This window comes from Symphalangus syndactylus, chromosome 3, assembly GCF_028878055.3.
Source record: "Symphalangus syndactylus isolate Jambi chromosome 3, NHGRI_mSymSyn1-v2.1_pri, whole genome shotgun sequence".
Lineage (NCBI taxonomy): Eukaryota > Metazoa > Chordata > Mammalia > Primates > Hylobatidae > Symphalangus > Symphalangus syndactylus.
This window is the reverse complement of record NC_072425.2, coordinates 125,144,070-125,156,184: the sequence shown is the minus strand read 5'-3', so window position 1 is coordinate 125,156,184 and position 12,115 is coordinate 125,144,070. Positions and strand designations below refer to the sequence as shown.

Below are 12,115 nucleotides of genomic sequence, written 5' to 3'. Positions count from 1 at the left end.
GCAGTTCTGTCACTGCGTGATCATCACAGAATACACTTACACAAACCTAGATGGTATAGCCTACTACACACCTAGGCTACAAACCTGTATAGCATGTTACTATACTGAATACTATAGGCAATTATAACACAATATTAAGTATCTGTACATCTAAACAGAAAACATACAGTAAAAACACAGTATTATGATCTGTCCTACATGTGATCCACAGTTGACTGAAATGTCATGCAGCGCATGACTATAGTTTACCTAGAACTTCTTTTTCACCAGTGTGGTTTATTGCCATCTTGGATAACTGCAACAAATTGACAACTAGCTTCACCATAATCCCATCTTGTGGATTATCTAGAAATAATTTTTTTAAAAATTAGTTTAAACTAGCATGAAGACAACACTTTTGTTTATAATTACACATATATTAAATTATCCGACTAGAAAATTTCTATAAAGTTTAAAAAAGGTTCTAAGTGATGAGTAGCTCAAAAAATATGTAGGGAATGAATCTGCACTTCCTTAATACAACAGATTCTTTTGAAAGTGATTAGCAATATCTGACAACAGAGAAAATAAAATGTCTTACACAAACTGCGCAGATAAGTCAACAGCTTAGCAAAATCACATAGAATCATTCAACACTAAAGCTAGAAGGGACTTTGGGAGCCTGCTTGGCTTTTTAACATCTAACATTTAGAGTTTAGACCAGCACTGTCACACAGAACTTTCTGCAATGATGGAAATGTCTATAATCTACACTGTCCAATGATCACTACTGACCAAATGTACTACTGAGAACTTGATATGTGTTCAGTACCAATGAAAAAACTGAACTTCAAATTTCATTTAATTTTACTTCACTTAAATAGCCAAATGGCTAGTGGCTGTAATGCACAAGGCAGATCTCTAGCCCATAAAATACTCAAGAACACAATAACAAGAAATAATGGTGTTTCTATTTACATACATTTTATATATCTCAAATGTATTAGAAACTCTATGCTCAGATAGTCAAAACTAAAATTCATTTTAAAAAGTACTGAGGGTAAAAATAACACAAGAGAAATATGAAATTAGGCCAGGCGTAGTGGCTCACGCCTGTAATCTCAGCACTTTGGGAGGACGACGCAGGTGGATCACTTGAGGTCAGGAGTTCGAGACCAGCCTGGACAACATGGTGAAACCCCGTCTCTACTAAAAAAAATACAAAAAATTAGCCGGGCATGGTGGCACACACCTGTAATCCCAGCTACTAGGAAGGCTGAGGCACGAGAATCTGAGCTCGGGAGGTGGAGGTTGCAGTGAGCCAAGATAGTGCCACTGTACTCCAGCCTGGGCAACAAGAGCAAAACTCTGTCTTAAAAAAAAAAAAAAAAAGAAATGAAAAATGTTTAAGCATGGCTAGACGCTGTGGCTCATGCCTCTAATCCCAATGCTTTGTGAGGCTAAGGCAGGAGGATCGCTTGAGGCCAGGAATTCGAGACCAACCTAGGCAACACAGTGGGACCCCTGTCCCTACAAAAAATAAAAAAAAAAATAAAGTAGCTAGGTGTAGTGGTGTGTGCCTGTAGTCCCAGCTATTCAGAAGGCTGAGACAGAAGAATTCCTTGTACCCAGGAATTCAAGGTCACAGTAAGTTATGATGGTGCCACTATACTCCAGCCTGGGTGACAGAGTGAGACTCTTAAAAAAAAAAAATTTAGGCAGTAGAAAAACATGATCCTATGTGGGTTTAGAGAAATCATTCTGGCAGAGGATGAATAAAATAGGAAGAGTTCAGGGTGAGAAGACCAGTGAGGACCAGTTTTACAGTTAGATGAGAAATGAGGATCTGAACTAAATGATGAGAGTCTGAACTAAGTCTGTGACAATGAAACCAAGAGCAAGACTTTACAAAATATTCTTTCAAAAAGAAACAGGTAGAAATAACCCATGTCATTAAAATTAGCACCCTGAGATGCTCTCATAATGTCCATCATCTGATCTTTATGTAGCTCCAGTTGTCTTCGAAGATCCTTTAGTCCTTCAAGTCTTGTCAATGGAAGTGCGTCATAAACACTTACTGAGAGAAAATGGTTAATTTCCTAAAAGAGAAAATTAATTAAAATGTAACTTGCTTTTAACATGTATTGGTTAAGCCTGTGAAATAAAACTTAATAAAAGAAAAAAATTAGTTAAGTGCCATTTATAGATACTGACTCACATCTCTATTACTACCAAACAAGGAAGAAATAAATGATTTCTTCCACTGCAAACCCTACAATGTTTTAATTCTCTTTTTTAGACAGAGTCTCGCTCTGTCACCAAGGCTAGAGTGCAGTGGTGCTATCAAGGCTCACTGCTACCTCTGCCTCCCAGGTTCAAGTGATTCTAATGTCTCAGCCTCCCGAATAGCTGGCATTTACATGAATGTGCCACCACGCCCAGCTAATTTTGTATTTTTAGTAGAGATGGGGTTTTGCCATGTTGGCCAGGCTGGTCTCGAACTCCTGACCTCAGTGATCTGCCTGCCTCAGCCTTCCAAAGCGCTGGGATTACAGGCGTGAGCCACTGCACCTGGCCCAATCCTTTAAATTCTAATAGACTCTCTCATGGTAACACAGATTTCAAGATTGTTATAGCATACTCAACTGGAGGGAAATGCTTAAATTTCTCCTTAGTAGTATAATTCTACATCTTAACATATTGAAATATGTTTTTATATTTACATAGAGTCAAATACAGACTATCATTTAAAATTATAATTATGTATGGAAGAATATACCCAAACATAATTTTGAGGTTTATAAAGATTAAAACTTGAAATATGCTTTCAAAAGTTAAACGTTATCTCTAACACAAACACTAAATTGACATTGAAAAGATCCAATGGTAGTTCTCAGCTATCAGTGGACCTTAGGATCTTATGTGTTAAAATCAAAATTATTTTATGTCACATTCCTTGAAAACTTAAATTTCGATCTTTACCAGGAAGTTTTGATATTTATACTTTGGCTTCAATGCAAAGAGATACATTAAGATTCATTTTTTTATTTCTTAAGTAGGTAGATCTCATGTTACACACAAGTGTGTGTGTGTGTGTGTGTGTGTGTGTGTGTGTGTATATATTTTTTTTTTTTTTTTTTTTTTTTTTTGAGACAGGGTCTCACTCTGTCACCCAGGCTGGAGTGCAGTGGAGCAATCTTGGCTTATCGCAGTCTTGACCTCCAGGGCTCAGGTGATCCTTCCATCTCAGCTACCTGAGTAGCTGATTCTACAAGCACATATCACCATGCCCGACTAATTTTTTGTAGAGACGGGGTTTCACCATGTTGCCCAGGCTGGTCTTGAACTCCTGGGCTCAGGCAATCCTCCTGCCTCAGCCTCCCAAAGTGCTGAGATTATAGGCATAAGCCAATGTGCCTGGCCTACGTATATATTTTTAATCACAATTTAAAAAAAAGATTCCATTTTTTACTGCTAGAGCATTACAGATTTTTGAAAAGTCCTACTGTCTATGTTCTCTAATAAAAAATAGTAGACGATGAAATTTTTATTACCTCCAAGAGTGAAAAGGGTCCTCTACTGTATTTGATTTTTTGCTGAGTAATACGCAAATCCATAAAAACAACATGGTCAGGAAAAGGATCTAAAAGCTTAATCGTGAGATAGAGGTTTTCATTATCCTTGTTATCTATCACTAAGTATTTCAACAAGTCCAATACCTAAATATAATTTAAAAAGAAAAAATTATGAGAGAAATAATTTTAAAGTAAGCCAACAAAACTTACTGTAATAAATGGTAAGATCTATTAACCTAGATCAGATTAAATGTTCTAATTACATCTAAGATACCCAGCTTTTAGTTTTTGTATTTTCAAATAATTCAATAACTATGTAAGGTACTACTACAAGATGGGTACTGAGGTTAAAAAAAAATGCCAATATTAATGAAACAGTTTATATAAGAAGTAACTCAACCACCACCATAATGTTGCGAACTGCCATCCCTAGTTTTGACTACCTCTCTACTTCAGCATAGTAGATAAAACTATCAAAAGTACCAAGTGCTCTGTAATTGATTACAAAGGTTAATTCATTAAGAATATTTTTCCAATCATTTTACAAAAAATATTCTCAATAAAATCACCAATTATACCAAGTAAACATAAAACACTCAAATCCTTCTAACAATACTTTATAAATATATTTTAAATACCATTTTGAAGATGATTCAGAAAATTACCTGTTGCTGAACCTCCACCTGCTCATCCACAAGGGGTATAAGTGTACCAACAATAACATGAAGATGGTTTTCTAGAGCATCCTTACAGTAAGTCACGGCTGTCTGGCAAACCTGACTTAATAAGTCACAACAAAGGGAGAAGCTACGTAATGACACATCCATGATACAAGAAGGCCTAATATAGGGAGAAAAAAAAAAAAGACAACCAGTTAAGTTCTGGAAAATTACTCTGAAATAAATTCATTCAGAAGTCCTTTTGTTCAGCATCTCTAATTCTTATATGCCTTGACATAAATATTTTAATGGCTCATAAGCCAAAAAGAGAAATGACATCAGCAAAATGCAGAATAGGCAGCTCTAAGCTTCCATCCTTTAACAGAAACATTGAAAAACAGGCAAAATTGTCAGAACTAAATTTTGTTAGAATTCTGTAAAAGAGTCAAAGGTTTACAGTAATCAGGAAAATACTGAATCAAGAAAAATGCAACTGAAAAACAGTAGGAAAGCTTCGTGGTGACTTTACTTGTCCTTGCCCATCCCTACCCCAGCTTGGCAACAATCACAAAAGCAGCAGCCTGTATCCTCGGTGTGAGACACTGGCTTATGGTAGTTCATGGAGCTAAGTAGATTAGTTGCAAACTATTGTATATGTCTATTCTAACCTGTCTGGAGCCAAGGACTGATGTAAAGTGCATGGCTCTGTTTTGTTTAACTTCATACAAGCTACAAAAGATATGGGTGTTGCTTGAAACTTTGTAAGGCTGACCAACAACCTGCAGGTGCATAGGGCAAAAGATTACTGCTGAGACATACAAGAGGCTGCCTAAAGCCTAGGAGTAGCTGGGGAGAGTATTTCTTTGGGAAATTAGTATATTCAAAAGCACCCACAAATTAGGGGGATTTCAGAAAGCCACACACATGCTCAAGATAAGACTCTTGCTCAGAAAAGACCGGAGAAGACCCTAAGCTTGTATTTGGGGCTGATCCCAAGCAATGCAGGCATGGCTAAGTGTTGAAGAAGAATCCTAGCATAAAGCCAATCTGCAAACACTAGGAAAAGTTTTCTCCTCTCATGCTTCCTCATTCCAACACTCTTGGTATCCAAGGAAATCTCTATCAAACACTATCTAAACACAAGCTAAGGTACAAAGTTTTCAGTGACCACACAAGGCAAGACACAAAAGGACATATATTGTACAACTCTAGATTAAAATATCTACAACAGGCAAATTCATTGAGACAGAAAATAGATCAGTTTCTCAATGGCCAGTGGGAAGGGGGAATGTGGAGTTACTGTGGAATGAGTAGAGAGGTTCAGTTTGAGATAATGAAAGTTGGGACATAGACAGTGGTGTTGGTTGCACAACAATGGAAATGTAATTGATGCCACTGAACTGGCCGTTTAATGGCAAAAATAAAAAATTTTATGTTACATAGTTTACCACAATAAAAAAGACCTTAAAAAATAGAAATCTCATTAAAATCAATGGAAAAGATCACAGATGCTAAATTGAACAACCCCAATTCTTGTTTTGTTTTTGTGTTTTCTTTTTTTTCTTGAGATGGAGTCTTGCTCTGTCGCCCAGGCTGGAGTGCAGTGGTGCGAGCTTGACTCACTGCAAGCTCTGCCTACTTGGTTCTGGCCATTTTCCTGCCTCAGCCTCCTGAGTAGCTGGGACTACAGGCACCTGCCACCACACCCGGCTAGTTTTTTTGTATTTTTAGTAGACACGGGGTTTCACCGTGTTAGCCAGGATGGTATCAATCTCCTGACCTTGTGATCCGCCCGCCTCAGCCTCCCAAAGTGCTGGGATTACAGGCGTGAGCCACTGCGCCCAGCCGAACAACCCCAATTCTATAGTAACATTTATTTGAGGCCATCAATAGCTAGAATATTAGTATTAAAATGTTGAAGATCCTTCTTAAGATTTCTAGAATTGGAGAAGCAGTGCTTTTTTTTTTTTTTTTTTTTTTTTCTTGAGTGAAAGTCTCACTCTGTTGCCCAGGCAGGAATGCAGTGGTGTAATCAAGGCTCACTGGCAGCCTCAAACTCTTGAGCTCAAGCCATCCTCCTACCTCACCCTCCTAAGTAGCTAGAACTACAGGCGCATATCATCATACCTGGATAATTTTCTTTCTTTTTTTTGAGACAGTAGTCTCGCTCTGTCTCCCAGGCTGGAGTGTAGTGGCACAATCTTTGCTCACTGTAACCTGCAACCTCTGCCTCCTGAGCGCAAGCGATCCTCCCACCTCAGCCTCCAGAGTAGGCGAGACTACAGGTGCATGCCACAATCCCTGGCTAATTTTTTTTAAAAATTTTTGTAGAGATGGTGTTTCACATCATGTTGCCCAGGCTGGTCTCTAACTCCTGGGCTCAGGCAATCTACCTACCTCAACCTCCCAAAGTGCTGGGATTATAGGTGTGAGCTACCACACCTGGCCCAAATTTTCTTTTTTAAAAAATTTTTAGTAGAAACGAGGTCTGCTATGTTTCCCAGGCAATTAGTGCAATTTTTAAAAACTAATAGGTAAATATAATAGACATCTTAAAAAGCAAAATTCAGAAAGCAACACTCTGGTATCTACCTCTTAGAAGCATATAAACTTTCAGTTAAAAGAACAGGATAGGTTGGGCATAGTAGCTAATGCCTGTAATCCCAGCACACTGGGAGGCTAAGGCCTGACAGTTCGCTTGAGCCCAGGAGTTTGAGACCACCCTGGGCAATATGGTGAAACTCCACCTCTACAAAACACACAAAAAATTAGTCAGGCACGGTGATATGCTCCTGCAGTCCCAGCTACCTGGCAGGGTGAGGAGAAAGGATAATCTGAACCCAGGAGGCTGAGGATGCAGTGAGCCGTGACTGCACCCAGCCTGGGTGGACAGTGAGTCTTTGTCTCAAAACAAAACAAAGCAAAAAAACAGGAAGAACAGGATAGAAAGACTGCTTATATATTGGTCCAAATATGTTATTTACCTTTGGTTGATATAGTGAATCAAAGTATAAATAACGTCTCGAAGAACAAAGGCCCAAGCTCCTCCTAAGCCACTTTTTATATCTTTCAGTAATAAACTAACAAACAGGTGGTATATTTTAAGAATTCTGTGCTTCTTATAAACATTATTTGTTTCAGCTGCTTGCTCACATATGGCAAGAAGAATTTTCTGATAGGAATCCTAGAAAATAAACAGATTTAGTAAAAACTTGTTTAATTAAATACTCGACTACAATAAATACACTTTATATTTTTTCTTCAAGTATTTGAATACCTACACATTTTATATTTAAAAAAACTAAATAACAGAATTTAGATTTGGGTTTGATATCAAGTACAAAATGTTACAGTAAGAAAATTACTATCTTAAACTATTGCCAATTTATTTAATTTTCAAAAAGTAAACTACAATTAAATAGTATATTCCTATGAAAAAGTAGATATATTCCCGAGCTAATATATGAGTAAAGTGTCACAAGATTCTGTTCTCATATGTAACATATTTCAATTAATGCTGACAAGTAAAATACCATTTAAACTTGTAAATAAATGTTTTCCTTTTTAATTATGAGATAAATTTTTCATTTGTTCACTTTTCCTCTTTAAGATGTACTTACAAAGATTTTTTTAGCTAAAAAAGAAGGAATGCTCTATTATTAAACTCATCATGTATACTTACAGGGCTTTTGGAAAGAATTTCTAAAATGCTTTTTAACTTGTTTTTATAACAATTGCTGATATAGGCAAATGTTGCTTTAATCACATGTGATGGAAAATGAGGTGGATTAGGAGCAGGATCCAAATCCCTAACAGAGTTAAGGGAAAAAATAACAGTCATCATTTAAAAAAGTTTTGTTCATAGACCAGTGAACTTCCAAAATGAAAATTTAGATTTTAATAACCCCCAAATTCAAAAACTATTTTTCTACTGAAAAACTATACTTCCAATAAAATCACAAATGACATATCACAGTCCAGATATATAAATCAGATTATCTAAATACCTTTCACCCTCAATAACTTAAATAATCTTAAATGATCTTATAATGATTTTCTTAAAAAATCTTATAAAGTTAAAAGGCAGTTCCACAAATAAGCCTCAGTATTACTTCAGATCAGAATCAAAGCTCTATGCCCGTACTGTAAAAGCAGTATTTTAAGACATGGCAATCAACACTTATTTAGACAGCGTGAAATTACATATGTGAAAGTACTTTCTCAGATATTATTACTATTTTATATGCCCAGCACAGTAGGGCACATTAAAAAAAAAAAAAAAAAGTAAAGTGTATTTTCAAGTAGCTTACAATCAAGCCAGGAAAACAACTCTAATGTTCATATACAACTCAGAGACATTCACATCCAAATTAAATTGTACAGATAATAAAGCACAATAAAGAAAAGGTGAGGCTGGGTACGGTGGCTCATGCCTGTAAACACAGCACTTTGGTTGACCAACACGGGGGAATCACTTGAGGCCAGAAGTTCAAGACCAGCCTGGGCAACATGGTGAAACCCTATCTCTACCAAAAATATAAAAAATTAGCCAGGCGCAGTGATGTGCGTCTGTCGTCCCAGCTACTCGAGAGGCTGAGGTGGAAGGAAGGATCGCTTGAGCCTGGAAGGCGGAGATTGCAGTGAGCGGAGATTATGTCACTGCACTCCAGCCAGGACAACAGAGTGAGACTGCATCTCAAAAAAAAAAAAGAAAAGGTGATTTAGAAAGGCAAGACCTAGATAAAGAGAACTAGGAATAATGTGCATAAAGAAAAAAATTTCAAGGGACAACAATTGGCACAATGTTCAGATATTACAGAAAGACTAAGAAAAGGTTATTGGGTTGGCCAACCAAGTGGTCAATTTAGAAAGAGTAATTACTGTGGGGAGACTATGGTAAAACAGGATAGGTAATTACCTCAATTCAAAGGTGGCTATTTTTAAAGAAACAAATTTTTTAAAAAGAGTGATGTCTATAAATTGAAATAGACATTGAAGGTGTCAACCAATAAACTTCTTTAAGAACTTGTGAAGTTACAGCTAGTTCTCTAAGTTTAAAATGTACATACCCTGAAAAGTCACAGAGGTCAGTGCTCTGACTGGCACTAGAATTTGCTGGCTCATGTAATGTCATCAATAACTCCACCACAATCTCTGGTAAATTACTAATGAATAAATGATCAATCTGCAAGGGCACAAAATTAAAATATATTTAATATTTTATATCTTTGAACTTCAAGACAGCTCAATAGGCATATATTATCTTATTTCCAAAAGTATTCGATGACTGTAAAAGAAAACAGATGACTCAAAGTCCAAGATTTACAAGATTATAACTAACTATACCTTTTTCTTCTATGCAGCCAACCTGTAGACTAAGAGGAAAAAGTATGAAAATCAAGCCAAACAAGGCCCCCTTAATCCAATTCTTCAATTTTACAGAATCATTTTAAATAAGACTTCAGGTCTATCATTAAGTTATATGACCTGGTAATTTTCCTGCCAACCAAATTTCCCACTGATGTATAACCGCTCCTCTATCTGAATTGTACTCTTGACTTTATTTGGGGATTCTGTCTCAATTACAGAACTTTACTGTTAAGAATTCCCAGGGACTGGGAACAATGTCATCTTTGTTCCCTGCATAACTTCTTCCCAGACTTCTACTTGAGTGCCATCCCAAATTCTAAGGCTAGCTGCGATCCACATCCCCTTTCATCAATAGTGGAATAAAACGCTCCCCAACAGATTTGGACTTTTCATTAATCTACTTCCCACTATAGACAGGTAGCTTCACAAAAGACACAAATTCTCTAAATATAAAGAATCAGTCTGCTACGTTACACTTTAGTTAGATGAATGAGAATTGTGAAGTCTTAACGGTGAATGTAACAACTTTCCAAATAAGGAATTACAGTGATCTAAACCAAAAGGCAAATGGCTAATTTACTTAATGCATAAGGAAGTTCAAAAACATACTTCCTAATAACAAAAAATATTTTAGAAGGTGACAAGAAACAAACCTAACGTAAATGAGGCAGAGCAATAAGGTCTGGAGGCAGGGAACCTAAGGCCAATCCATGCTGACTTCCTAGAACGAAATCAAAAGGAAAACCCCAACTTTCCATGCTCAAGTAACAAAAGGACAAGACGCTACTCCCTTTGCAACCCCCTGCCTTTTACTGTGGCAGATAAGAAATTGAAAGTACCTCTGATTGGTCCCCTCCTATAACCAATCAGACTGATTACAGCCCACTACTTCATTTACATGGGGTGTATACCAAGTAACCAATGGGAAACCTCTGAAGGGTATTTAAACCCCAGAAAATTCTGTAACCAGGCCCTTGAGCCACTTGCTGAGGGCCCACTCCCACTCTGTGGAGTATAATTTCATTTTCAATAAATCTCTGCCTTTGTTGCTTCATTCTTTCCTTGCTTTGTGTGTTTTATATAATTCTTTTTTTTTTTTTTTGAGACAAAGTCTCGCTCTGTTGCCCAGGCTGGAGTGCAGTGGTACGATCTTGGCTCACTGCAACCTCCGCCTCCCGGGTTCGTGATTCTCCTGACTCAGCTTCCCAAACAGCTGGGATTACAGGCACACACCACCACACCCAGTAGAGACGGGGTTTCACCATGTTGGCCAGTTTGGTCTCGAACTCCTGATCTCAGGTGATCCACCCACCTTGGCCTCCCAAAGTGCTGGGATTACAGGCGTGAGCCACTGCACCTGGCCAAGAATTTAACTTACATCTTTAACCAAAACGCTAAGAAACTGTGATTTAATTTTTGCCGTTCTTCATTCTTGAGGCAAGTGTTTCAGTCAAGGTTGAACGTAATTACTTGTCCCTCCAAAACCTATTCAGGCTCTAAAAATTGTTGTCTTTTGGTTTGAATACATTAAGAAAAGAATAGTAAGATTAAGAATGCTCAGAAGACTAAGCTGGGAGATTGAATGGGAGTGGCTAGAGGCTGAGTGTCTCTCTCAAATTCCATAATCTCTGGAGTGCTTATTTCTGTTCCAGCTGTCTTTGGGAAAGGAGTCCTCTGCTCACCATTTCCCTGCAGACTTACAACCAGTTCTGAATAGGTCCACCTAAGCAACTTGCTGTTCCATTTCTTGGTTCAATATAGATAACTAGGAAACTAAAAAAAAAAAAAGGTCTCTTGAAGTTTATCTAATACTGACCAAGTTTGGTTAGTTATCCCTTACTTATATCCAAAATAAATAAATACATACATAAATGTGGGGTGACCACAGCTTTTTTATCTTAAAAAATTTATATCTATGTTTTAATATAAGTTGCTTCAAAAAATTTTGGAATGTATATAAATGATTATAAAACAAATGAAACTTGTTAAATCCTTCCTTACTTGACTCCTTCTTTTGACAAAGATTTAATGAATACTCAAAATATATTACGTGGTTGAGATACATCAGCCAAAAAAAAAAAGAGAGAAAAATGTATACTGGAGAAGACTGTTAAATAATTAACATAATTCAAAAGTAAATTATGGTCTAGCAAGGTGGCTTACATCTGTAATCCCAGCACTTTGGGAGGCTGAGGTGGGAAGATCACCTGAGGTCAAGAGTTCAAGACCAGCCTGGCCAACATGGTGAACCCCCGTCTCTACTAAAAATATGAAAATTAGATGGGTGTGGTGGCACGCAGCTGTAGTCCCAGCTACTTGGGTGGCTGAGGCAGGAGAATTGCTGGAACCCAGGAGACAGAGGCTTCAGTGAACTGAGATCATGCCACTGCACTCCAGTCTGGGCAACAGAGTAAGACTCTGTCTCAAAAACAAAAGCAAAGACAAAAAAAAAAAAGGTAAATTTTATCATACGTTAGAAGGTAACAAGTGTCATGAAAAAAACAAACGGCAGGGTATGAGAACTATAGGAAT

At 37.3% G+C, this 12,115-nt stretch overlaps 2 protein-coding genes across 8 annotated transcripts in view; one reads left to right on the top strand and one right to left on the bottom strand.

The window, feature by feature from the left end:
* ATM (ATM serine/threonine kinase) overlaps nucleotides 1-12,115 on the bottom strand; it is a 140,310-nt gene that overhangs the window by 71,715 nt on the left and 56,480 nt on the right. For 6 of the 7 annotated variants that reach the window (XM_055273004.2, XM_063636467.1, XM_063636463.1 and 3 more), the window contains 7 exons: nucleotides 9,283-9,398; nucleotides 7,896-8,022; nucleotides 7,198-7,397; nucleotides 4,220-4,394; nucleotides 3,534-3,698; nucleotides 1,946-2,078; nucleotides 250-345 (listed from right to left, as the gene is read on the bottom strand). In XM_055273004.2, the coding sequence (XP_055128979.1) occupies nucleotides 250-345; nucleotides 1,946-2,078; nucleotides 3,534-3,698; nucleotides 4,220-4,394; nucleotides 7,198-7,397; nucleotides 7,896-8,022; nucleotides 9,283-9,398 (1,012 nt within the window). The remainder of the gene's footprint in view (nucleotides 1-249; nucleotides 346-1,945; nucleotides 2,079-3,533; nucleotides 3,699-4,219; nucleotides 4,395-7,197; nucleotides 7,398-7,895; nucleotides 8,023-9,282; nucleotides 9,399-12,115) is intronic. The other variant, XM_063636468.1, reaches the window with a different exon arrangement.
* The window catches only part of C3H11orf65 (chromosome 3 C11orf65 homolog), a 213,110-nt gene that overhangs the window by 177,989 nt on the left and 23,006 nt on the right, over nucleotides 1-12,115 (top strand). The window lies entirely within an intron of this gene.